This window comes from Coturnix japonica, chromosome 13 (assembly GCF_001577835.2).
Source record: "Coturnix japonica isolate 7356 chromosome 13, Coturnix japonica 2.1, whole genome shotgun sequence".
NCBI lineage: Eukaryota > Metazoa > Chordata > Aves > Galliformes > Phasianidae > Coturnix > Coturnix japonica.
Window position 1 is genome coordinate 246,254 of NC_029528.1, and position 22,567 is coordinate 268,820.

At 51.7% G+C, this 22,567-nt stretch overlaps 1 protein-coding gene across 2 annotated transcripts in view; it reads left to right on the forward strand.

The window, feature by feature from the left end:
* Positions 1–2,429: 2,429 nt before the first annotated feature.
* DPYSL3 (dihydropyrimidinase like 3) overlaps positions 2,430–22,567 on the forward strand; it is a 32,261-nt gene continuing 12,123 nt past the window's right edge. Inside the window, exons 1-5 of one of the 2 annotated variants that reach the window (XM_015875523.1) lie at positions 2,430–2,743; positions 17,641–17,729; positions 19,641–19,825; positions 21,784–21,948; positions 22,237–22,298. In XM_015875523.1, the coding sequence (XP_015731009.1) occupies positions 2,453–2,743; positions 17,641–17,729; positions 19,641–19,825; positions 21,784–21,948; positions 22,237–22,298 (792 nt within the window). In that variant the 5' untranslated portion in view covers positions 2,430–2,452. Of the gene's footprint in view, positions 2,744–12,014; positions 12,142–17,640; positions 17,730–19,640; positions 19,826–21,783; positions 21,949–22,236; positions 22,299–22,567 lie in introns of those variants that run through there. The other variant, XM_015875524.2, reaches the window with a different exon arrangement.

Genomic DNA, 22,567 nt, shown 5'->3' on the forward strand with positions numbered 1-22,567 from the left:
AGCAGGATCTACTCATGGCTGTGTGAAAAGCATTTTGCCAGCTGGCATATAATCATACGATTTAAAGAAATCATGCTTAATTACAGAGACAAACATTTTGTCATTGTGTAATTAAGCTTCAAATCTGATCTGCAAACATTCAAATAAAAAGATATGCATTCTTCTGGGCTCAAAAACAACATTATTGCATTGATACTGAACCCAAGTCTCAGTTCCATAGTAGTTTTGCGCAAATGGTCTTATAGCACCTAACAAAAAGATCCTTAAAATGAATGGCAATTTGATCTAAAAGTACTGCTGTAGAAGGCAGAGAAATAAACCAAGAATGGGCTTTTATACAGTGAATGATTTCCATTAGTGGCTGGACTTTAAGGCCTCCACTTTTTCAAACAGCCTCCATTCCCCTTTACCAGTGCAAATAACTTCAATGCAGTAATTTATGTAGCAAAATACTAGGAAGAATAAACATAAGAACCAAGATTTAAGTAAATATTTCTGTTAAAGCACAGTGCCGAAACTTTTGCACATTTGCAGAATCAGACAACGGCCAGGCCCCATTCCAAGGAATTTCCCTTCTCTGTACACAGCCATAAGGAGAGGTCCCACCCAAATGAGGGCTTCACACTCCCACCCCTGAGCCCTTGGGCAGCCTAGGGCTGAGAACACACATTTTGCCTCAAAAAAAGTGTCATTTCCTCAAGAGCTCTGACCTGGCAGAGGTCTTCCTGCTGCCTGGAGCTGCTCTGCAAGGAGAGAGCAGCAGTTGTGCCACATCCCCCACTGCTGGGACAGAAGCTGGCCCAGTTTTCTGCATGTGTTCAGCAGACCTCACCTGCAGCACGAGGAAGATAAATTCATGCGTGTCCTTCTCTGAGGAAAAAACCCACTGAGCAGCTGCTTCCCGCAGAGTGGTTTGGGCAGTGCCAGCCATCTCCCCAGTAAGCAGCTGCTTACAAATGGAAAGCCTATGCTGTAGTCAAGGAAACTGCAGCAAACTCATTCAGATGTCTGATGGGTGCTTCCTTCCTCTGCTACAAGCACCCGTGTGTTAAAGTAACTCATGCAAGTTATGGACACACAGTGTTCATGACTATTTATATGTAGTGAGCCCTTTGTTCTCCTGGCCCTTTGGACCTGAATAATTGGTCAAAAATATAAGGTCCTAAAAATTGTTCTGCTTAGGTGGGGAAAAAAGGGGCAGAGTTGGTTATTGTGGTACATATTCAGAAACAAATGCAGGCTGCTTCCCAGGGCACAAAAGGAAGGAAACAATTCCAAGTCATTTCCCTTCCCTTAGCTTCAGGCCTCTGTTAGCCAGCACCCACAATGTGCCTCTCCTACTATCACCACGGGGTCATTGTTCTCTGTGATGGGGTCAGGCTCCATGGACACTTTTCCTATGTGAGAACCACCAATCCTTGGAGGAATGCAGACAATTGTACTGCTTTCTTTCTTTCTCATAATCAACAGCATCTCATAACACAAACAGGGGGAGCAGGAAATGACTTGGAAGGATGTTAAGCCCAGGTATGTTGTACAAATGTTCTATAACAAAAATAAGTACTTGGAAAAATAATTTGAAGTCAGTACTCTGGTTTTGCTGCTATGTGATGAATTTGACAGGCTCAATTAAACACCAACTTGCATAGTTAAAGCTCAGCTCTGCCTCTCTGTCTTTCAAGACTCCCGTGCTTTTGCAATGAAGTTGCAATGGAAATCTCAGAACTTAGCCAGAACGTGCAGCTCGTGTTTCTGGCTGTGTTTGCACGACAGTTTTTGCAGCAGATTCTGCTTGCGTGTATCTGTAAGGTGTGACTGACAACGTGCTCCTGTAGCGACCGCACATGTGAGCACGATGCCACACTGCCCTGTACCTGTGACAGCCGCCTGCAGGCAGCGCCCGCTTTGCCATGAAGTCAAAAGCTCACCAACGTGCCATCTTCGTCAGTCGCGTGCTCACACTGGAGCTTATTCCTTGAGAGTGAGCCCCAGTGAGCACTGCCAGCAAAGCCAGCAGCGGGATGGGCTGAGTTTCCACCCTGGATACCCGGTTCCATCGCTGGAGATGCGCCCGCGGGCGGACGTAGCGCCGCAATGCGCTTCAACGCCCCGACCCGGCCCGGGGACGAGGCGGCGACGGGACCGGAGGGTCGGGACGAAGTGCCGCGCGGCGCGGTCGCACGCGCCCCGTCATCCGCTCCGCGGCTTCAGCTCAGCGCCTTCAGCCCGGCAAACGCTCTCCAGGAAACGAGCCCCGACGGCCCCGCTCTGCCGCTCCCGACCCCGCGGGCGGCGACGACACCTCCGGCCCCGATCTGCCGGCAGCCGGCCCGCCCAGTCGAGCGGCCCCCGCGCCTGCCCCTGGGGCCGCCCCGCTCCCGCCCGCACCCCGCCCCGCCGGGAAGCCCCCGCCCCAGCCCCGGCCCCTTCCCCGGCGGCGCGGCGGTCGGGCATGGCGGCGGGCGGGCGGCGCGGCAGCGATGAGCTGCCGGTGTACCTGGCGCGGCCGGGCACGGCGGCCGTACCCCGGCAGAAGCGCGGCGGCCTCTTCTGCAGCGTCGAGGGCGCCTTCGAGAGTAAAACCCTGGACTTCGGCGCGCTGCGCGTGGGGCAGCGCCGTGCCACGCCGACCGCCGCTCGCCCCGAACCGGACCCCGCCGCCGTCCCGGACACTGACCCCGGGGAGGTCCGCGCCGCCGCGGACAAGGAGCGGCTGCAGAACGTGTCCCCCGACGACGAGAAGGTACGGGCCGGTCGGTGGGAGCTTGTCCCGGCGCGGGGCGGGAGCTCTTCTCGGCGCCCGGCCGGGGCTCGGGCTCGGCTGCGGGGCGGGTCGGGCTCGGGGGAGCGGCAGAAGGCGCCGCTGCCGTTCTCCGTCCTGGCGGCGGTAACTCGCGGCTGTTGCGGCTCGGGCTGTTGTGTGCGTTGTTGCTTCCTCTGCTTTAGCAGGAGGAGGATCTGCAGCTCCTCTCGGTCTTCCTTAAAGGAAGCAGAAAAGTTTTCCTGTTATCTTCCAGCGTGCGGAGCTCCTCTCTGCGAACTGGCATGTCAGTGATTTTTGGAAATACAATCAGAAGATACACACCCCATTACTAAGAAAGCTCTGCGTTAGAGTAGCTGACTCTTTTTATGACAGTTACTCCTTCTGTACTCTTGGACATCCTCTTCTCCCATCCCCAAAAAAGGGATTTTAGAGTTGCTCTTTGGAATAATCTCAGCCCAGCCCTGATCTCACTGTGACACGGAAGCCAGAGACCTCACGCTGACCTGGAAGTGGCACCTCTGAAGGGCAGCGTCGGGCACAGTGTTTCTGAACTCATGCCAAACTCATATGAACAAATAAATTCAGTCTTAACAGCACGAGGTTCTTCAGCCAGATGTTGCTTTTTTGGCTCTGATGCCAATATACATCAATGTGAGTTTGGCAGGAGGGTTTTTAAGTTAATAGTGCTGAGTAAGCGTGTCATCTGGGATTTCACTGAGTCTGGTGCTCACATACAGATGTGATGCACACAAGGCTGCTGGCTGGCCTGCTGCTCAACGAGTACAAGGGTGAACATTTGTAGTAAATAGCAATAATAAGGGCACTGTTTTTCGAGGGAGAACAGGGCTAATCAATAAAGCCCATTTTTAAAACTGGAAGCAAAAATCACTAAACTCAGCAGCAAGAGGGCAGCTTAACCTGAAGAAGTGATGTGATATTGCAGAAACGCCATCTTATGCCCAGAGCACAACCACTGCTAAAGTTCCCTTCTGATCTGGAGCACTGAGCTCAGCTGGGGCCCGGCGGGTGCAGAAGCAGTGCTGTGCAATGACTTGGCCTGTATTGGTGTTCGGGAAAAACATCAAGCTGTTCTCAAGGTCTCCTGTGTTCCAGACGAGCTTATAGCTTGGCAGCTGGATGCTTTGAGGTTTCTTCACTGTACTTTCATTTCTTCGGTCTTAGCTTTCAGGTTTCTTACTGGCATACTGGTTGTTCCTGCTCTTGTGGGAATGAACTTTACCCGGCTCCTATCAGTGCCAGCCTTGTCTGTATGGTTTGATTAACAGTTGCAGAACTGACCACTGAAATAACATTAAACTGACGCTTGTTGAAAAAGAAACAGAGATTTGCAGCAGCGTGTCTGTGGGCTTTTCTCCAAGCTTCTCATTAATTAGCTGTACCAATATTTGGAGCAGTCTCATTCCCTTTTAAGGTCTTGTTTAGACCCTTCTACCAGAATTTTGCAGTTGAGATTTCCCTTCTTCAGCAACTCTTTCTGCTGTTTTCTGCTTCCAGATTTCTTCCTCTGAAGCCTTCCATTTGATAAGCATCAGCAACTGAGCCCTTTTTATCTACACTTCTTGCCTGAGAGGGTGGGAAGCTTCACGTATAAGTGTTCTTGTTGCTGCCTGGCCAGAAAGAATCATATGACTTTTTCCTACAACTTCCAAGTTCAGGAGTGCCCTTGAGAGTAGCATCCCCGATGGGAAGGGCCCCTCTGGCGCACTGACCCCCTGCTATGGCTGGTCATTGTGTCTGTGCAGCCACAAAGAGTTTGCTTGTGTTGAACTCTTTGCAGTTTCAGAGCACACAGAGACTCCTTTGTTGAGATAAACTGAACTTCTTTGAATATTTTCTAGATTAAGAAACAGAGGAAAAGGTGAAGTGATCTACCCTTGACCAAGCAACTGTTTGTTAGGAAAGCTGAGAGTGAAGGACTTATCATGCAGTGGGCAGCAGGTAGATAATTATTCTGTGAACACATAGTTGGAGAAGGAGGGAAGATTTAGGTTGGATGTCAGGGGGAATTTCTTTACTACGAGAATGGTGAGGTGCTGGAACAGCTGCCCAGAGAGGCTGCAGATGCCCCGTCCATCCCTGGAGGTGTGTAAGGCCAGGTTGGATGGGGCCCTGGGCAGCCTGGTCTGGAATTAGATATGGAAGTTGGCAGCTCTGCCTGTGGTGGCACGGTTGGAGGCTGGAAGGGATCCTTGAGGTCCCTTCCAACCCAACCGTTCTATGACACCAACACAACATCTCTTTTTTAATGGCATTAATTATAATTAAAGCACCACTATTTCTGCAGGAAGACACTGAAATGTGTAACTGCCCTGTGCTGACATAAAACCCATCAGTGCAGCACAGTACCCGGAAGATGTTTCAGCCTCACTTTACTTCATTGCAAAATCTACTGGAAAGTCAAAAACTGAGCTGTGGCTTCAGGCACAGTGAAGTCATTCCACTGTACTACTGTAACGGCAGCCAGCTGCCTGCCTCTGCTTCATCAGTGGGAATCTGAGCTCTGCCAGTTGATCTGGGGACAGTGAGAGTGAGCGCCCCTCCAAGCTGGAGGCAGCAGATCTGTTGCAGTGGTGCAGAGGCTGCTCAGCACCTGCACAGCTTTCTGGGTTCACCCGCTCCCAGTGCCCACATCGCAGTGCCACGTTGATGGGTGAGGGCTGTGCCTGCAGCTGTTCTCTGCTGCATGCAGGAGAACACCCACAGATCTGGGACCTGCTGCTTCAGGGGCTGTTGTTGTGGAATGCTCAAGTTTTGGAGGAGCAGCACATTGGTCCGGAGCATTGCAGGGACCTTATTTAACAATGGGTTTGAGCTCAGCACAGGTTTCCATCAGTAATACTCTATGTGGACTATTCCCTTGTGAAGTTCCATGTAGTTCTTCTCAAGTACTGCCATGCTTTTTATCTATCTGCATGGATTGCATCATGTATTTTTCTCTGGAGCTCATAGACAGCACACTCTGAATTTCTGTGTTGAGGGCAATCCCTGGGCATTGACAACAGATAAATGCACCCTGTGTGTCTCTGCTGGGCACCTGCAGGGGCAGCATGGCTGTGAGGGGTGGAGAACTGAACTTCACAGGCATGGCATCTCTTCAGTGCCCGATGCCTTGGATGATAAGGAGCAGCCTGTGACAACACCCTGCATGAGCTGCTCTGCGTACAGCACTCCAACTCTTCCACCCTTTTGTTTGGTAACATGGGTGGGGAGCACTTGGCTTGTTGTGCTTACCCCGGACTTCTCATCCCATCCTGCTGTGTGGTTCTGCAGTGAAGTTGTCATTTCCAAGGCAACTGGCCATGGGCCTACAAACTGGGGATTACAGCTTCCCCATAGTCTGAGGCTGCTCTGGGTGGCACAAGGAAGGCTCCATCTTCTTCTGCTGGAGCAGGAGCTGACAGGCCCTGCCCTGCAGTTGTGTGGCACCGCTATGACTGCTGGTGACTGAACTCGGAATGAGGCAGAGGGTTGCTTCCAATGTTAGCTTTTCTTTTTCTGACACTCATAACATTTGCAATGACTTCAGCATCCAGAATTTGTTTCCACTGCCAGTAATTTATAGCAGAGACACCAATCCAAGACTAATCTTTTCCTTACCAGCTAATTTAGTGGGATCAAGAAATTGCAGTTGTACACAGCCATTCAGAACAGTTTAAAATCTTGCATTTATGCTGAGGATAATAATGCATTTTGATGACATGGATTCACAACTTCTGTATCACCCCCCCTCAGGATTGCAGAGGAAAGATTTTTGGCTTTGTTTTCCCTTCTCTTTAATTTTTGTGGTTCTTTAAGAATCCAGCTCAGCTCAGCCTGACTGCCCAAGGCTGCTGGGCCAGCCAGGCCTGCAGTGGCATCAGTTATGTGTGAGACTCACAGGGTTCACCGTGATCACTCTGAATGTGAGCTCCTCCCTTCCTCACACTGCTTATTCCTGCCTTTCTGTCCCTGGCTTCCCGGGCAAACTTGCCTTGCCGTTGCAAATAGCATCAAAGCAAGCAGCTTTTAGAATCATGGAATAGAGTTGTGGAATGATTTACGCTGGAAGGGACTTAAAGGCGACCTAGTGCCAACTTGTTCTAGTTGATGTTGCCCAAAGATCCATCCAAAGTGGCCTTGATCAATTCCAGTCCTGGAGCAGCTGACAAGCTCCCTTTCTGGCAGAAACAGTGTGAGGTCTAGAAAAGCACCTCATCTGTGCAGCCTGATCTGTAGAAGTGGTCTGAGTGAGTGCAGAGTTGGTCACTGGCAGCCCTAATCCCAAGGACAACGACCACACAGACCACTTAAATCTGTGCTTCTTCTGATGCTTAACTTCAGGTACAAGTTTTCCCTACACATATTCTTCCATCATTACCTCTGTGGAGAGATGGGGAATGCTCTTTTTCTGCTCGTGAGCAGTTGCTATGATGACCGGAGGAAACAGGAGGAAGAAACAAAAATCAAACATGCTGGCATTCTTCCTGGAGATGAGGCAGAGGAGTTGGAAAATACAGCAGTACTTTGGCTGGCTCTGCTGGGCTGACTCCTGTGGGCTCAGTTCAGCAGCACGCTCTCATCTCTCTGCTGGGAACAGCCAAATGCCATTTTACAGCAAGAGGGTTTGGGTCCAATGGTGGATATTCCCGTTCAGCTGAGGGAGAGCAGGAGCGAGGCTGAGCAGAGCACACGGCCCTTCCTCCTGTTCCCTGCTCTGCACAGGACTTCGATGGTGATCTGCAACCTGAGCCAGCACCCGGTGCCTCCTATTGCTGTCTGCATCCCGGCCAAATCAATGTGCCAAACGAAACGCGTCGAGCGTGTGCGGCTGCGGGGTGGGGGCTGTTGTGGCGCGGTGCGGTGCGGGTACCACGGCCGTCTCCGAGCTGCAGGAGGAGCCCGCGGGTTGCAGCCTACGGGGAGCGGAGCCCCGAGGGGTTGGCCGCGCTCTCTGGTGACATCCAGCGGCAGCAGCGCCGGGCATCTCTGCAGTCGGGGAGCCGGCAGGGAGAAGAGCAGTTCTGGTCGGGAGTCAAATCTCAGTGTGAGCCACCCTCATTGTTCCCCTGCAGATGGGGCTGTGCGCCGAATTCTTTACTGTATTGCTGCTTTTGTCCGGAATGAACTTCTGCAGTCAACTTTCAAGCGCTCATGTCCCTCTTTGGGCCATTTACAGGCAAGTGTTGCTGCCACGTGAACGTATCTGCAAACCTGGTACCACCTGCTTGCTCCTGCGTTTCTGTCCCGTTCATTTTTACCTCGTGTCACTCTGCAGCTTGCCCTGTGTGGAGGTGTGGGAGGGGACATGGGGGCAGCTCTGGCTGCTAAGCCCTGAGAAGCCACGGCTGTGTTGAAGCTGTTATGTTTGTGATCTGTCATAAACCCAAGGTGTGCATGCCACTCTGCTGTTCTCTCCCCATAGCTATTGTGCTTTTGAAGCGTGGTGCTGCTGGTGGTGGCAGTGGGGACAGTGCCTCAGTGCACAGCTGCTGGGCCAGCCTGGGGTTGCTGACTCCTTCCCAGCCCTGCCCTTGCCTTGATTGAACCATGAAAAGGAGGTCACTTGCTGAGTCACCATTTGCTCTGTAGGTACAGGCTGTAATTGCATTGTAGCTGGCTACAGAGTCAGTTGCTCATGTGCAGATAGGGGTATATTCCATTGGACATGTTTAATTTCAACCTCATTTGTTCCTGGCAAAGAGAAGAAATAGTTTTCTCCTCCCTTGATGCCTTCCCTGCATGCTGCTCACTCAGGCGTTTGTGGTCCTGCTGCTGCGATGCAGGGCTGTCTCCTGCAGTCTGGGGTCTGTTCATCTCTCAGACGCATGGCAGGCCTGCTGGGGCTGGAGGGGTCCTGGGAGATGTTTGTGAAAGCAATGACATCCCATTCTGTTAGCAGGGGTCAGAGCTGGCAGCTGGCAGCAGACTCACTAACAGAGCAGGGCTCCTGCGGGATTCGATTTTTGCAGTCACATAAGTAAGTTCATGCACTTGCAACTTTTGAAGATAGCAGTTAGATTCTGCCATCATGAAATATTTTTGAAATGTAGTTTTGTCAGTATCTAACAGAAATTCAAGGTGCTTTTATATTAATTTCCCTTCTTCCCTCTGTTCCTCGCCCTGCTGTATTCCAGCTCAGCTGGAGGTTCAGAAGTCTTGTCCAGTTGGCTGAAGCTAAATGTCATCAGGGCTGTTATTAATTACCTCCTGTGTAGGGTGTAGGGTAGTCCACAAACCTCCGGGTGTCCACAGGCAATGTTTTAACAGGGACAGTGTCTTGGTGTGTGCCATGGACATGCTGGAGTCGCTGTGTTGTGATGATTGGGGACAGACCCTTCCAGACCTTCTGCTTTTCCAGAGCTTTGGTTGCATTCTGCAAAGTATCATCTCCAACAGGCATGGAGCTGGCTCTTCAGGGTTTTGTGAATGGCAGTCCAAAGGAGGAAGGAAAGGACAGTCCTGAAATTGCTCATCCTCAACACATCGACGGGGAACTTAATGTCAGTTTGGACAGGTGACTTCAATCACGTGGTAATCCAGCTGGAGTGCAGTGGCAGTAATACCTGCTGGTTTAAACGTGATAGTTCCTTGAAAACATCAGCTCCTGACCTGGAAATGGATCTTGTCTCAGACCGTTGCTTCATTTCTCTCCTTTTTTCCATTGCCAGAAACCCAGCGTGTTTCATAGTTTCATAGTTTCGTGCGGGTTGGAAGGGACCTTAGAGATCATCGAGTCCAGCCCCCGGGATTCGAGCCTCTGTGTAGCAGAGCGGCACTTCTACCACTTGCGCCGCAGGGTGGATTCGAACTCCGGGCCCCAGTGTTGCAAGGCGGCGTCCTTAACCACTGCGCCACTGGTGTATTCCAGCCAGGAGAAAACTGAGTTGCTCCACTGTGGAAAAAAATGTGTCATGGTCCCCACATGCTTTGTACAGTATGGAGGCTCTTCTGCTGCTTCCTGGCAGACCTCACATGTCCAGAGCAAGCAGCTGAGTTTCAGATTCTGTCTCATTCCTATCTGCTCCTGAGTGGGAGATTATAGCTATAGACTTCCACGTTGCCTCTGGGAGATGATGTGAATATTGGGAATGATGGGCAAGCTAGCATGATGGGGATAGCTAGGGAGTGTTTTCCAGTAACAGAGACAGTCAGCTGTTTTCTCACTTTCCTGTGGCTGTAAAGTTGAGCATCAGAGTTTGGGAAAGCAGGAACCAGCAGCATTGACAGCGTGGTCATCAAACACATCAATGGAGAGTGCTCATGGCTGGGAGCTGAATCCCCCCCAGAGGTGGCTGGGTGTGCTCCCAAGGTAGTTCAGACCCTGAGAACTTGAATGTTAAGATAAAAGAAGGGATGGCTTTATGTAAAGAACAAATATGGGAGGAAGGAGATGGTGTGTATGGGGGCGGGCTGTCCTGATGTGCCTATTGAACATTGTGTTGCTGGAGCCCTGATTTACTCCATGGGTGGTTATACTCACTGAACCTCCACATCTATATTTATGAGCTCCACAGACATGTAAGACTCATGAACCTATTTGCATCCTTTGCCCAAAGGTTGGATCAGCAGCTCCCTGTCTTGGTGGGCACTCTAAGCCTGGTGGCTGAGCACTGACAGGCCACAGTCATGCTGAGTGTTATGTTGGCAAAGTCCTTGCAGTAGTGTATGGCCATAGCTCTGCTCACACTGCTGCTGCTCTTCACTGTGCTCCTTTTGCCCCCCTCAGTGGTACATTAATATCTAGCTGCAGTTGTCTCTCCCTGCAGGTGTTTTGGGGAAGTTATGAGCTGTAAGGGTATTGTCACTTACTGTACCTTACTAATGGGCTGTGCTTCTTGTTGGGAATACTTTGAAGCATGAGAGTAACACTTACACTTCTCTGACTGCACCTGAAAAAGGCCCTATGAATTTTTTTTTCCATGTGGAATGTTTGGGGCCAGCTGGGGTGTGTTTGGCTGTATGTTTATGTCAGTGTCAGTAGCAACCAGGAGGAAAGCACATCTCCTGGGAGGAAGGCTGTGAGGTCACCGTGGCTGGCCAACTTCCAGGGGGCTGAAACTGCCTGAGTGCTGAAGGCAGCGGTGTGTGTGTGTGTGTGTGTGTGTGTGTGTGTGTGTGTGTGTGTGTGTCTCATCTGCCTGTCAGTGAGTGATGAACTGCGGCTCTTGTCAGTGACAGCACAGCACATCACACCATGCAGTGCAGTGATGGCTCTTCAGCTTTCTAGAAAATAGATGTGTGGAGTTTCAGGAGGTTTGGTGAGAAGGATTGTGTGTCCTCGTACGGCTGCCCCAGCCAGTCTTATCTCACCCAGATGCATGAGTGATTCTTGGAGTGTTGCAGCCCCATAGCAGGAATGGTGTCGTCTGCTGCCATGTCCCTTCCCTGCTCTCTCCTGGGTCACAGAGGCTCCAGCCCAGCCCTGCTCTGACTCCCTTTCTGGGACCTGCAGTCTCCTGCAGTAGATGGGTGCAGCAGGGGAGGGGGGGAGGCTTTCAGCCCTCCCAGTGCTCCCTTGTAGGCTGCTCTGGTGGTGTCAGGGAGTGGGCCCTTAGAGCCGGGCAGCCTGAGGAGCATTGCTGATGCCGTGGAGGTGCTGGCAGCGAAGGTAAGTTGTGGAGAAGCTGCTGACTCACATTAAGTGGGTGAATGTTTGTCAGGTTTGGGGAAATCCCTGTCCAGTCTGACTTTGTAAGAGCCTCAGAATGATGGCAGGTTTTGAAATGCAGAGGTCCATAGACGTGGTGTTTACAGAGTCGTGTGTGTAATATATTGCAGGGTGGGTTTTTTGTTGTTGTTTTTGTTTAAATGATTTTGATTCTTGAGCTTTTGAGAAAAAAAATTAAAATCTAAGGTGACTTTTGGTGCCTTATTTGTACCAAGTAGGCTGTTCTTTTAGAAGTCCGTTATTGACACAAAAGCAGTGTGTAGCTCGTAAGGAGCCCCATTCATGCCCGTTGGTTGCCATCTCTGCGGGCAGGACTCGGGCACACAGTTAGCATTGAGCAGAGCGGCCGCACTGTCCAACCTCAGCGACCCGACCCTCGGGACTTCCCCACGAGGGGGGCCTCCGGCTGAGCCCATCGCGCTGCCCGGTGCCGGCCGAGCCACGTCGAGCGTGCGGAACCGGGTGCGGGTGCGCGGCGAGCCCCGCTGGGTGCCCTCGGAGCGGTGCCGGTGCGGGGGCGCCCCCTGGCGGCGCTGGGGGCGGCGCGGGGCGGGGCGGACCGGGCTCCCGTCCCCGGTGGCGGCGGGCACGGTGGGCGCGGCGCGGCGCTGCCTTTGTGCGGAGCGGAGCGGAGCGGAGGGCAGCGCACGGCGGCGGGCAGCGCAGCGCCATGTCCTACCAGGGCAAGAAGAACATCCCGCGTATCACGGTGGGGCTGAGCGCGTCGGCGCCGCCGGTGCCGTCGTTCCTTTGTGCGGCCGGGGACGCGGGCGGCGGGAGTGATGCGGGAAAGGGAGAGCCCCGCGCCGAGGGCCGGGGAGGCGGCGCGCAGACAAAGAGCCGCCGCCCGCGCAGGTGTCCGCGCCAGGCAGAGCCGCGCCGAGCTCAGCTGCGGCGGAGCCTCCGCGGCGGACGGTGCCGGTGACCGCTCCCCGGGCAGCGCCCGCGGGTCCGGCCTGGCGGCAGTCCGGGGGCTGCTTCTCATCCTCCCGTCGAATCGCGGCCGGCGGTCCGGGTGCAGCCGTCCGTTCGGCGCGGCTCCCGCCCGAGCGGGGATGCGGACGCGGGAGGTGCCGGCCGGGCTTTGCGGGCTTTGCGGGCGGCCGCTCCCCGTAGGCAGCGCGGCGGGGTCTCTCCCGGCTGGACCCGCTGCGCCGTTTCCTATTGTCCCCGGCAGTGCGCGGCCGGAGCGCAGGTGGGGTGGGCGAGCACGGAGCCGCCGGGTGGGGCCGCAGCACGGCTCGTGCGTTTGTGTCCGCGGTCTGCGAGATGCTGTCTGTGCTCATAGGCTGTGCGCTGGATTCTGGCCCATCTCCTTACACCGTGTCAGGTGCAGCGGTCCCCATTGCTAGTGCAGTACAGCAGGGGACCGCACCTATTATGAGCGCAGAACGTTTGTGCCACCACCCAGCAAGAATAAAGGCAGCTGACATGTTTCCCTTGAAGCTGCGGGCAGTCCAGCTGCACCAGAGTTACACTGGTGCCTCTCGGTGCTGATTTCCCTGTCAGGTTTTCATGCTCTGGTCCATCTCATGCCTTCCTCCGTGGGGAGCAGCTGCTTTCCCCGCAGCCCTCCCTAGAGGAGCTGTGTGGGGATTTCTTTCTGGGAAGCGAAAGGTCTTTCATCTTTTGTTGGTGGCCTTCTGCCGACTTTGCATTGCCCGTTTTTCCTCCTGAGAATAGCTTTGGCCTCTTGAAGAAAAAGGAAAGACAGAGCGGAGCTGCAGTATTCTTTTTAATGTAAAGGTGCAAACAAAATTGCTCCCAAAGAAGCACAGCCACTAGAAAGAGAAATTCTTTTGTCAGTGCAGATTCTCCGCCCAGTTGCTTTTATAAGCAATACTGCTTCTTCACAAATCTTGACTTCTCTGTATCCCATACTACAGTGAGCAGAACTTTGCTGTTGCAGGTGGGATTTCTGCTTTCTCTGTTGTTTTTTTTTTTTCCACAAGGAAAGTGCAATCCACATAGAAGGTTCAAATATGTGGGTATGTGGGGCTGGTTCCTGTTCATCTGGAATCCAGCAAGGACTTTCTCACTGCAGTGGTGACACAGCCTCACAAGTTGCTTTATTTCTCTGATAAATCCTCCCTACTGAAGCTTGGATTGCTGTGAGTGAATGACATCTTTGGGGCTGACACCACAGGTAGTTCTCTCCTGTGACTTATGCAGCCTTGTCATGGCCACCTGGGACTTGTCCTGAAATTTGGGTCAAGTGCCCATATGTCCTCAACGCGTGCTTTGAGGTGTAGGGTAAGCAATGAAGTAGTCACAGGCTGGGTGGTCTTATCTCTTTTAATAGTGTGGCATAAAGGAAATCTCAGCTATGGTGGCTTCTCCAGAAGAAAGGCACTGCAGTTGCTTTATGCAGATTGTGCCTCCCCTGGGCATGGTTTCTCTTGTTTGTTCTTTCTCCATACATTTCCATCTCAGGGGCTGTTATTGTCTGTCAGGAAGCACAGTGTCAGCTAAGCTGTGCTTGTTAGAAGAGGCTGTGTTGTGCCATTAGGGTAGGGGATAGCTCAGGGACCTTTCTGCAGCTGAGAGGTCTTAGAAGTGTCTTGTGCTGGCAGTAACTAAGTTGTAGGTCTCAAACATCACATCAGACTCCACTAGATGTAGTGCTACTGTCCAGATGATGTGTGCTGATGCTGTGGCACTGAGCTCAGGACTCATCCCAAACCTTCCGTATGTTTATTAGCTCCCCCCACCCTGATGTAATCAAAATATTTCCTTTCCTTCTGTTGACAGTATATTTTCCTATCCCTGCACTAAGAGAAGTAGAGGGTCAAAGAGGGAAAATGCCTTTACCATAGTTTCATAGAATAACTATCAAAGGAGCTGTTGGTTGGAACAAAATATTCTGGTCTTTGTGCTTTGGTCACAAAAGCCTTTTCTGTCCCAAGTGGTCTGGAGTTTCCACATCTCCTCACGGTGTGGGTTGCGCTCACCTCTTTCAGCCGTCTCTTCACAGCCCACAGGCAGCATCTCTGTGACGTCTGTAACCTCTCCGGAAATAAAGAGCTTTGCGTAGGGTTGGTTGGTATCCTGTGAGGGGAGAAAAGCCTCAGTTACCAACTGGGCAGTTCTGTTCCACATCCGGCCATAGGTGGTAGGGAACAAGGAGTTAGTTTGTGCCTCTGCTGGCACTGCCATTCCAGCCCAAGGCTTGTCAGTACCCATGTGTAGTCCCTTAATAAGGACACATTCAGCTGCTGATGTCACACCTTTGCAATTAGTGTCTATTATTTATCAAGGTAAAGAGCAGTAAAGCCATGCACCTGCTTCTGTGCTACCCTAACGATGCCCTTGTGCTTTGTTAGTGAGGTGAGCAGCGTTCTTTGCTGGATCCCCCTGGAAGCAGCTGCCTCCCTTTCTGGCTACACATCACACCAAAGGATTTTAAGAGGCCTCCTGATACTCCAGGATCTCAAATGGCCAGATGATGCTTAAGAGCATCAGGAGCAGAGTGTGGGCATGAGGAAATGGGTAATAGTTTTGAAAGCTTCTTAGGGCTGATCCCAAATGCAAGCAGGCAGAGCAATAGTGTCCTTCACACAGATGGAGCTGCTGAGTGGGGCAGAGGTGTGTATGGTGGAGATCCCAGTGAGAGCTGGGGCACCTCGCAGCTATGTGCTGCTCCCACATGTGGCCCTTGCAAAGAGCCAGGCTCGTGCCTGCCACTGGGCTGGGCCCTGGCACATGTGGCACTGTGCTGTGGGTCGGGAGGAGAGGGGCTGCCTCCCATCTGCTGACAGTGCCAATGACACGGCCTGGCAGGGGGATGCGGTGGGTGAGGAGAGACACAGCCGAGCTCTGGTGAGGGAACAGTGGGCTCATTGTGGTCTGGGGCCACTCTGGATGCCTGTGCTGCAGAAGCTGCCTATTAATTCAGATTCATTTCCTCCAAGCTGTTTCATTCTCTTCCTTTCTGCTTTTCTGGCTTTTCAATGTCTGGATGCTCCCCTGAATAATGCAGAGCCTGGAAATGGGGCGTCATCAGGATATTTCTTATTTTACTTTGTTAGATTTTTCTTCCTTGTTAACGGGTGGGTACCAGCACAGCCCTTCTGCTGTGTGCAGGGGTGCTGTGTGGGGCAGGCCCCATGGCAGAGCCTGACCCCTGAATAAAGGCACTATTTGTGCTGCAGCTGTAGTGAGTATAGCAACATTATTTATTTAGCAACTAACTGAGCACTGAGCAGCCCTTCATGTCTGCAACAAAGTGACTGTTTGCATTTGTGTGTGGATGTATTTTTTGACTTTATATTAGCAGTTTATTCAGCAGCTGTCAAGTGTTCCCACACCAGCAGCGCCCATGTGCCCTTTCTCTGGCTTGATGAGCAATAAGGGTTGGTCAGCATCAGTGTGTGCTGATGCTCCTACACTCTGGCAAGGATGGATGTGGGTGTTGCATACTGGAGTCTGGTTGGATTTGGGCAGGTTGGGTTGGCTCTTTTCTTTCTCTTCCAGCAGGCCGGCTAAAACTAACTAGGGTCTGCCATGGTGTGTGGGGGAAATGGGAGAAACTGTACATTAGAGTTAACTGGAGTGTTGTGTTTCTGATCATAGTCCTGATTTACAACCTGTGCCTGATACTGCTGCATGGTAATTGCTGTCTGCCTTTCTCATAGAGATACTTAAGTACTGGCCCTTTGCATCCCTAGCAGTAGCAGCTTGGCTGTTTTGCTTTGTGACTGACAGGCCATGAGTATATGTCTGGGGTCCCACTTTACTCTTAGAGTGTTTTCTGAACTTAAAATTGTAGCACAGTTAGCAAGATGACATTTGTACAGAAGCAGAAGGGTGGGCTAAGCTCTGTGCTGAGGAGGTGGAGAATCAATGGTCTGTTAACAGCATTGTCTGTGTCTGAGATCCCCAAGCCTGGGCATTCTCTGAGGTGTTCAGCTGGGTGGGCCCAGACGTGGTGCTCCTGGCCAGCATTGCCTGGCTGGGCTGCAGCAGAGACATATGGAAGTGAGGGGTGCCTGTGATGTTGATGCCACCAGACAAGGTAGCAACTCCGTGCACTGGTGATGACCTGCTGGGTAGCTTCATGCAAACCTCTGCTAGACCTCAGTGTTCCACCAGGAGAGGGGAGAGCTGAGCTGGGTCTGCTGCTCAGAAAGGACTGTGGGTGTGAGGGGTCAGGCATGGCTCCAGCCCTTGGCTGTAGTGGGTTGAGGGTCCCGGTCCTGTGCTGCTGGTAACCTTATCTCGGCTGTGGAGCCTCGGGCTGCTGAAGACTGTCAGTGCTGCCAGGGAGAGCTGCGGTGGCTGAGCGTGCTGTGTGCTGCCTCCCCCACCCATTTTCTTTGTCTGAACCATGCGTGAGTGAGATTGCATTGCAATGCGCACCAGTCTTTGCTCTTCAGCGGCTGTGCACTGCAGGGTGTGAGGGGATTCTCGTGCTGTGAATGGCCGTGCAATAGTGATATTTCCAGAAATCCCCTGCGGGTACCAGATGCAAAGCAGCAAGCCCATCTCCCTTAGAGGAATTAATTGTATGAGGTCCTCAAGATGTGCCTGCATGTGAACTCTGCAGAGGCTGTCAGCAGCTGGGTCTGGGCTTGTGCTGTGGTGGTGGTGGGGAGAGGGTTCACACCCTGAAACTGAGGCTGCAGGCACCTGTGGGAACAAAGGGGAGAGTAAGAGATGGTTGAAAGCTGGGAATGGTGCTGGGTGTGTTTTAAGCAGTCAAGAAGACTGCATATCCTCTGGAACAGCAAAAGCAGATAATGTCACTTGAACACGTGGCACTCATGTATGAGGTCAGGGTGTTTCCCTGGTACCACATGCAGCCAGCGCTCAGACTTGTGCAGAGGGAAGTGTCATATTCCTCAGGATATGAAGCTATTGATGATAGGTGAACTGTTGGACTGGATGATCTTTTAGGTCTTTTCTAACCTTGGTGATTCTATGATTCTATGATAGAGTGTTCCCTGCAGCACAGTGTCTGTTCTCTCAGTTGCCCGCATCCAAAAGTGTGAATGCAAGATGGAACATAAGAGCATTTCTGGTCTGGGTGTCATACAGTCCTTGTGCTTGTTCTGTTTTCCAAATGCCATTGCAGATATGAACTTGGTGAAGTATCTGCTGTTGCAGTGAGCTGTGTGATGCAGGAGAGCACCCAGGAGAAATACTCCATTGGCAGATAAGAAATACCTGTTGCCTGCTGCTGACTTCTGCTGTGTTTTTTTCTCCACAGAGTGATCGTCTCCTTATTAAAGGAGGGAGAATAGTCAACGATGATCAGTCATTCTATGCTGACATTTACATGGAAGATGGTCTCATCAAGTAAGTATGGGACTTCCACAGTGTATTATTTCTGTCTCCCCTTAAATTACCTTCAGGTTTGAATGGTTATTGGCTTTTTGTGGATGCAGTCTGCATCCTGCTTGCCAGCTGTTGAAACCTCACAGCTCAGTTTGGTTGGAGGCTCAGCTCTCCTCCTGTATGTGGACACATGTATGTAGTGACTCCAGGGACTGAATTTCAGCTGGACTGGTGACCTTGTGCCTCAGTGTCCACTGTATGACAAAGCTCTATCTAATTGCATCAGGAGCAAGGTTTGTCTTTGCCTCCTGTGTTCCCCTGTGTCACCAGTGTTAGCATAAGCGACCACACCCAAGATCCCATCATTAGCACTAAGGAGGAGTGCTGTGCTGCAGGTTATCTGCCTCTCTGAAGTTTGCAGGAACTGCAGGCAAACTTCTGGGACCCTCTGGCTTCTTCACTTCTTCCAGAGGTACAATGATAACTCTGCTGTCTAAAAGCTGCAGTTCAAAATCAGCAAATTTTACATGGGGACCAGCTCCAAACTGGATGAACTGAAAGAACTGGGACAGTTTGCAGCAGAAGGACATGAAAAGCCATTGCTTGCTCTGTGCTGAGAGGAAAATACCAATATTTTAAAAATCCAACAGTAGATACGTAATTTTCAGGTAGCGGGACTGTTCTTAGCTCAAGGAGGAGAGCAGTCTTGATTGACTGCTGCACGTACCTGAGCATGGACCAGAGTCAGCTTCAGGTCCTGTCTGCAGAACCTGTGGGATTCTAAAGAAAAAAACTGTAAAGCAGATATGCTGAATTAAATGCAAAAGTGTTTTTGCTGCTCAGTTGCCTCCCCAGTGTTCCAAAGAAATTGCAAGTCTTCAAGTAAAACCAATGTTTCTTTTGTCATGGTTTATCAGGGAAGACTGAGGAAGGCTTGATGAAAATAGGATTTCTGAAAGAAGAGATTTGAAGGCTGAGTGCTACATATGGACAGATAAAGGGATTGAGGGGGCGGGGGTCTGAGTGAAGAGAGTCACTGCATTCCGGTGCCCTGGCCTGCAGAAGAACCGGTGTGTCCAGGGAGGAGATCAATTATCCTCCTGCAGGCTTTCAGTATGAGCACTTTGAGCTCTGAGTAGATATGTGGTAGAATTTTAAGGTTGTTCTTTTCAGGTGTTTTGGTATCCTGGGTGCCTTGCCTTCACTACTGCATGGGCCTGCTGGTAGCATCCTCTGGGATGAGTGAGGGCAGCAGGTGAGAAGGAGGGTCCTGGAGAGAGGGTCTATCCTTTGCCCATAGGGTTTTGTGCTCAGAGCGGCATTGCCAGACCCTCTTGAGCCCTGAGCTGACCGAGCAGCTGTGGCATTATGGTGGAAAATCATCTTTCTCTGTAAGTAAGCCTCAGACTTGAGCCTTACTTAAGGTGGGCAGAAGGACGGGGGTGAGGAGAGATTAGGGGTGCGGCTTACTGGAGGCAGGGTTGGTGTCAGGGCTTGAGGAGCACTTGTCCTGGCTGAGCAGGTGAGACTGCTGTGCTGAAAATGCCTGCAGGTGCCTGGCTCCTGGTCAGAGGGGCATGAGGTGACCTGGGCAGCTTCTCACCAAACTGCAGAGATCTGAGTGTTCATCAGGCCATGCTCCTGGCCACCCTGAGCTGCCCCAGACAGCTGGGGTCACAATAGACACTACTAAAGCAGGTAGACAGATGGCAGCCCTCCCAGGACTATGCAGATTGCAGTTTTTGGCAGGCCGGACAACCTCACAGTTGGCTGCTCAGTGAGGTGGTCTCACCTCTGGCTCCAGGGAAGGAGCAGGGCATTGCCGCCAGGCTGGGGTTGGCCTGTCTGCTTCCCAGCTGACCTGTTGATCCATTATGTGGTGTCTGGTTTTCCTTTGTGTGTGGCTCACCATCTTGATGTGTGTCTCATCAGGCAGATCGGAGACAATCTCATTGTCCCTGGAGGGGTCAAAACCATAGAAGCCAATGGGAAGATGGTGATCCCTGGAGGAATTGACGTCCACACTCACCTGCAGATGCCATACAAGGGGATGACAGCAGTGGATGATTTCTTCCAAGGGACGAAAGCAGCCCTGGCTGGGGGCACCACCATGATCAGTGAGTGCACCAGGCAGGTCCCATGTGTGACAATACCCAGCAGGCTTATGTACTTCTGAGAGGAGTTAAAGCACTGCTGCATTCAGTTCTGTAACTCTGCATGGGATCTGTTCGATAGTGACTTCTGTGGCTTCTGAAGATGTACATATCTTTTTTCAGAGGGTGTACAAAGAGGGCTGTGCTGGAGTTCCTATGTAGGGTAGCAAAGGTGGTCAGAGATGACAACCAACAGGGAAGATTTAGGGACTGTTTTGGAGAAAGGAGAAAGATGATCAACACTGTCATTGTTGCCCTCTGGAAGAGACAGTTGGGAACATAAACACATCTGATGCTTGGGAAAATAGGGGACAGGACTGGGGAGGGAAGTTCCTCTGGGAGCTCAGAAACGTGCAGGCAAAGTGGCAGAGACCAGGGAGCCATCTTGGCACCGATTGTTTTTCAGAGACTCAGTCGAAGATGCTTGTTGTCCTTGTCAGGCCAGCCCACATTTCTCCCTGCCTTGCTGGCGTCTCTAATGGAAAAGAGACTGGAACAGAAAGTGCAGCCAAGTGTGCAGCTCTAGCTTTTGCTACCAGTAACTTCTGGCAGGGCAGGTCTGAGTGAAGCAGAGCTCTGGGATCTTCTCATTTTAGAGGGCCCTGAAAATGACTTCCCAACCAGTGGGTGGGACATGTGTTTGGGTATTAAAATCAGAAACCTCTTGGGGCAGTTCTCCTTCTGAGCTCTCTTGGGGAGGCAGAGCAGTGAGAGACAAACTCACCAGAGTGCAGACCCTGGGGGTTAGGGGTTATATGTCAAGATAGCTGTGCAAATGTGAGCCAGCTCTGGTTATTCCCCACCGGTGTCCCCAGTCAGGCACTTCTTTGCGGTGCATTTTGGACATGCTCCTATTCCGAGCTGGGGAAGGCATTTGCAATAAAACCCCAATCCAAGTGAAACTCCTCAGTCTTAAGAATTTTTTGTTTTTCCTTCACTTTTGGAATGTTGCCCAGTTGTGTTTTTTTGTTGTTTTTTTTTTTTTTTTTTCCTGCTTGCTTTTCAGTCTTCTTTGTTTTAAAGATCCATGATTACGTGCTTGTCTTTTCTGCGATGCCTGTTAATGCAGACTGTGAAGAGCAGGATGGATTTGTGGCACCCTTAGTGCTGGGAAAGAAAATGTGCACAGGGCATTTGATCCTGTGTTCTGTAGTGCTCCAACATCTGCAGCTTCTGGTGCCCCCAAGAACCGCAAAAAGGAACAACAACAACAAAAAAAGAACACTTATTTTTTTCTGCTTGGTTAAATAAATATATGGCAGTGTGATGCTCAGATGACAATGAGCAGAGAAGCAGAGCAATGCGCTGGCAATCCTGCGCTGCTCAGAAATAAACAGTGCTAATGAAAAAGGAAAGGAGATTCTGAGATCCTTCTGTGGAAAGCACCGTGAGCTCTACTGCTGTGCAACGGCCACAGCTATGTGCACTGCAGGTTTTCATGGGATGCAGGAGATGGGATGCAATTATTGATCCTTCCAGTAAAGGACTGGGCTTCTCGCCCTCTCCCTGCCAGTTCTCTTTCCCCCTTGGGCCTAAAAAATCATGGAGCTTGAGGTGGTGTGGTAGGCAATAATAGGTGCATTAGTGTTGCAGTATGGGAGGAGGCTGTGTTAATGAGTTGGAAGTGGGGGTGAGGAGGAGTGAGGCCCTGAAGCTCTCAGCTTATTTCTCAGCAGAAGCCTGTAAAAGCCCCTGGTCCTTTGCCAGAGGCTGTTAAGTAAAAGCTGTGTGCATTTCCCCCCAGTAACCACACTTGAAGGAGATGGCGGAAGTCATGGAGATGATGAGGTTCTGTCTGGAGGCAGCCGGGGAGACAAGTGTGGGGTGGCGGAGATGTCTTGTGGCTTGCAGGAGAATGGAGGGTGCACATTGGGACATCTGACCAGAGGGGCCTTTTTTCATCACCCCCTGTCATCCTGCAGTGGACCATGTGGTGCCGGACCCCGAGTCCAGTCTGGTGGAGGCATTCGAGAGGTGGCGAGAGTGGGCAGATGGGAAGGCCTGCTGCGACTATGCTCTGCATGTGGACATCCCCCGCTGGAGCCAGAGCGTCCGGCAGGAGCTGCACACCATGGTCCAGGAGAAAGGTTTGCTGCCCTTTCTTCCTTGCCCCTGGCTGGGTGCAGGGGACCTGGCAGAAAGAGGTGGATGTGCTGTCCCTGCTCCTTTGGCTAATGAGTGTAATGGGATCTTGCTTGGCCTTGAGCTGGGAGTTGGAGTACTGTGGATGGGTGGCAGGACCGCAAGCTGAAGTAGAGATTCTGCTTCCATTTTACCTCTGTGCCTTTTCACCAGGTCTAGGTGCTTCCTGTGTGCCTGGGGAGGGGAAACTTTTGGCTTGCTGTCCTTCAATCTCCTTTCTGCTCTTCCCCTAGGAGTCAACTCATTCATGGTTTACATGGCCTACAAGGACTTGTACCAGATGTCAAACACTGAGGTGGGAGCTCTTTTATGGCTTTGGTTGTGTGTGATTGCAGTGCTAGCTAGAAAGCCAGCAGCAGTGCTGTGTAGCCATAGCTCCGCAGCCTGAGCTGAGACACTTTGCAGGGGCTTGCATGCTGCTCGCTGCTCATCCTTGCTGCCTTGAGAAGTGCGACCCTCTGGCAGCCCCTCGCTGCTCAGTCACAAGCACTGAGGGGCTGCTCAGTGTCTGGGCTCCCTGTTGGAGGGTGGCAAGCAGAGGGATGGGCTGGAGAGGACAGAGAG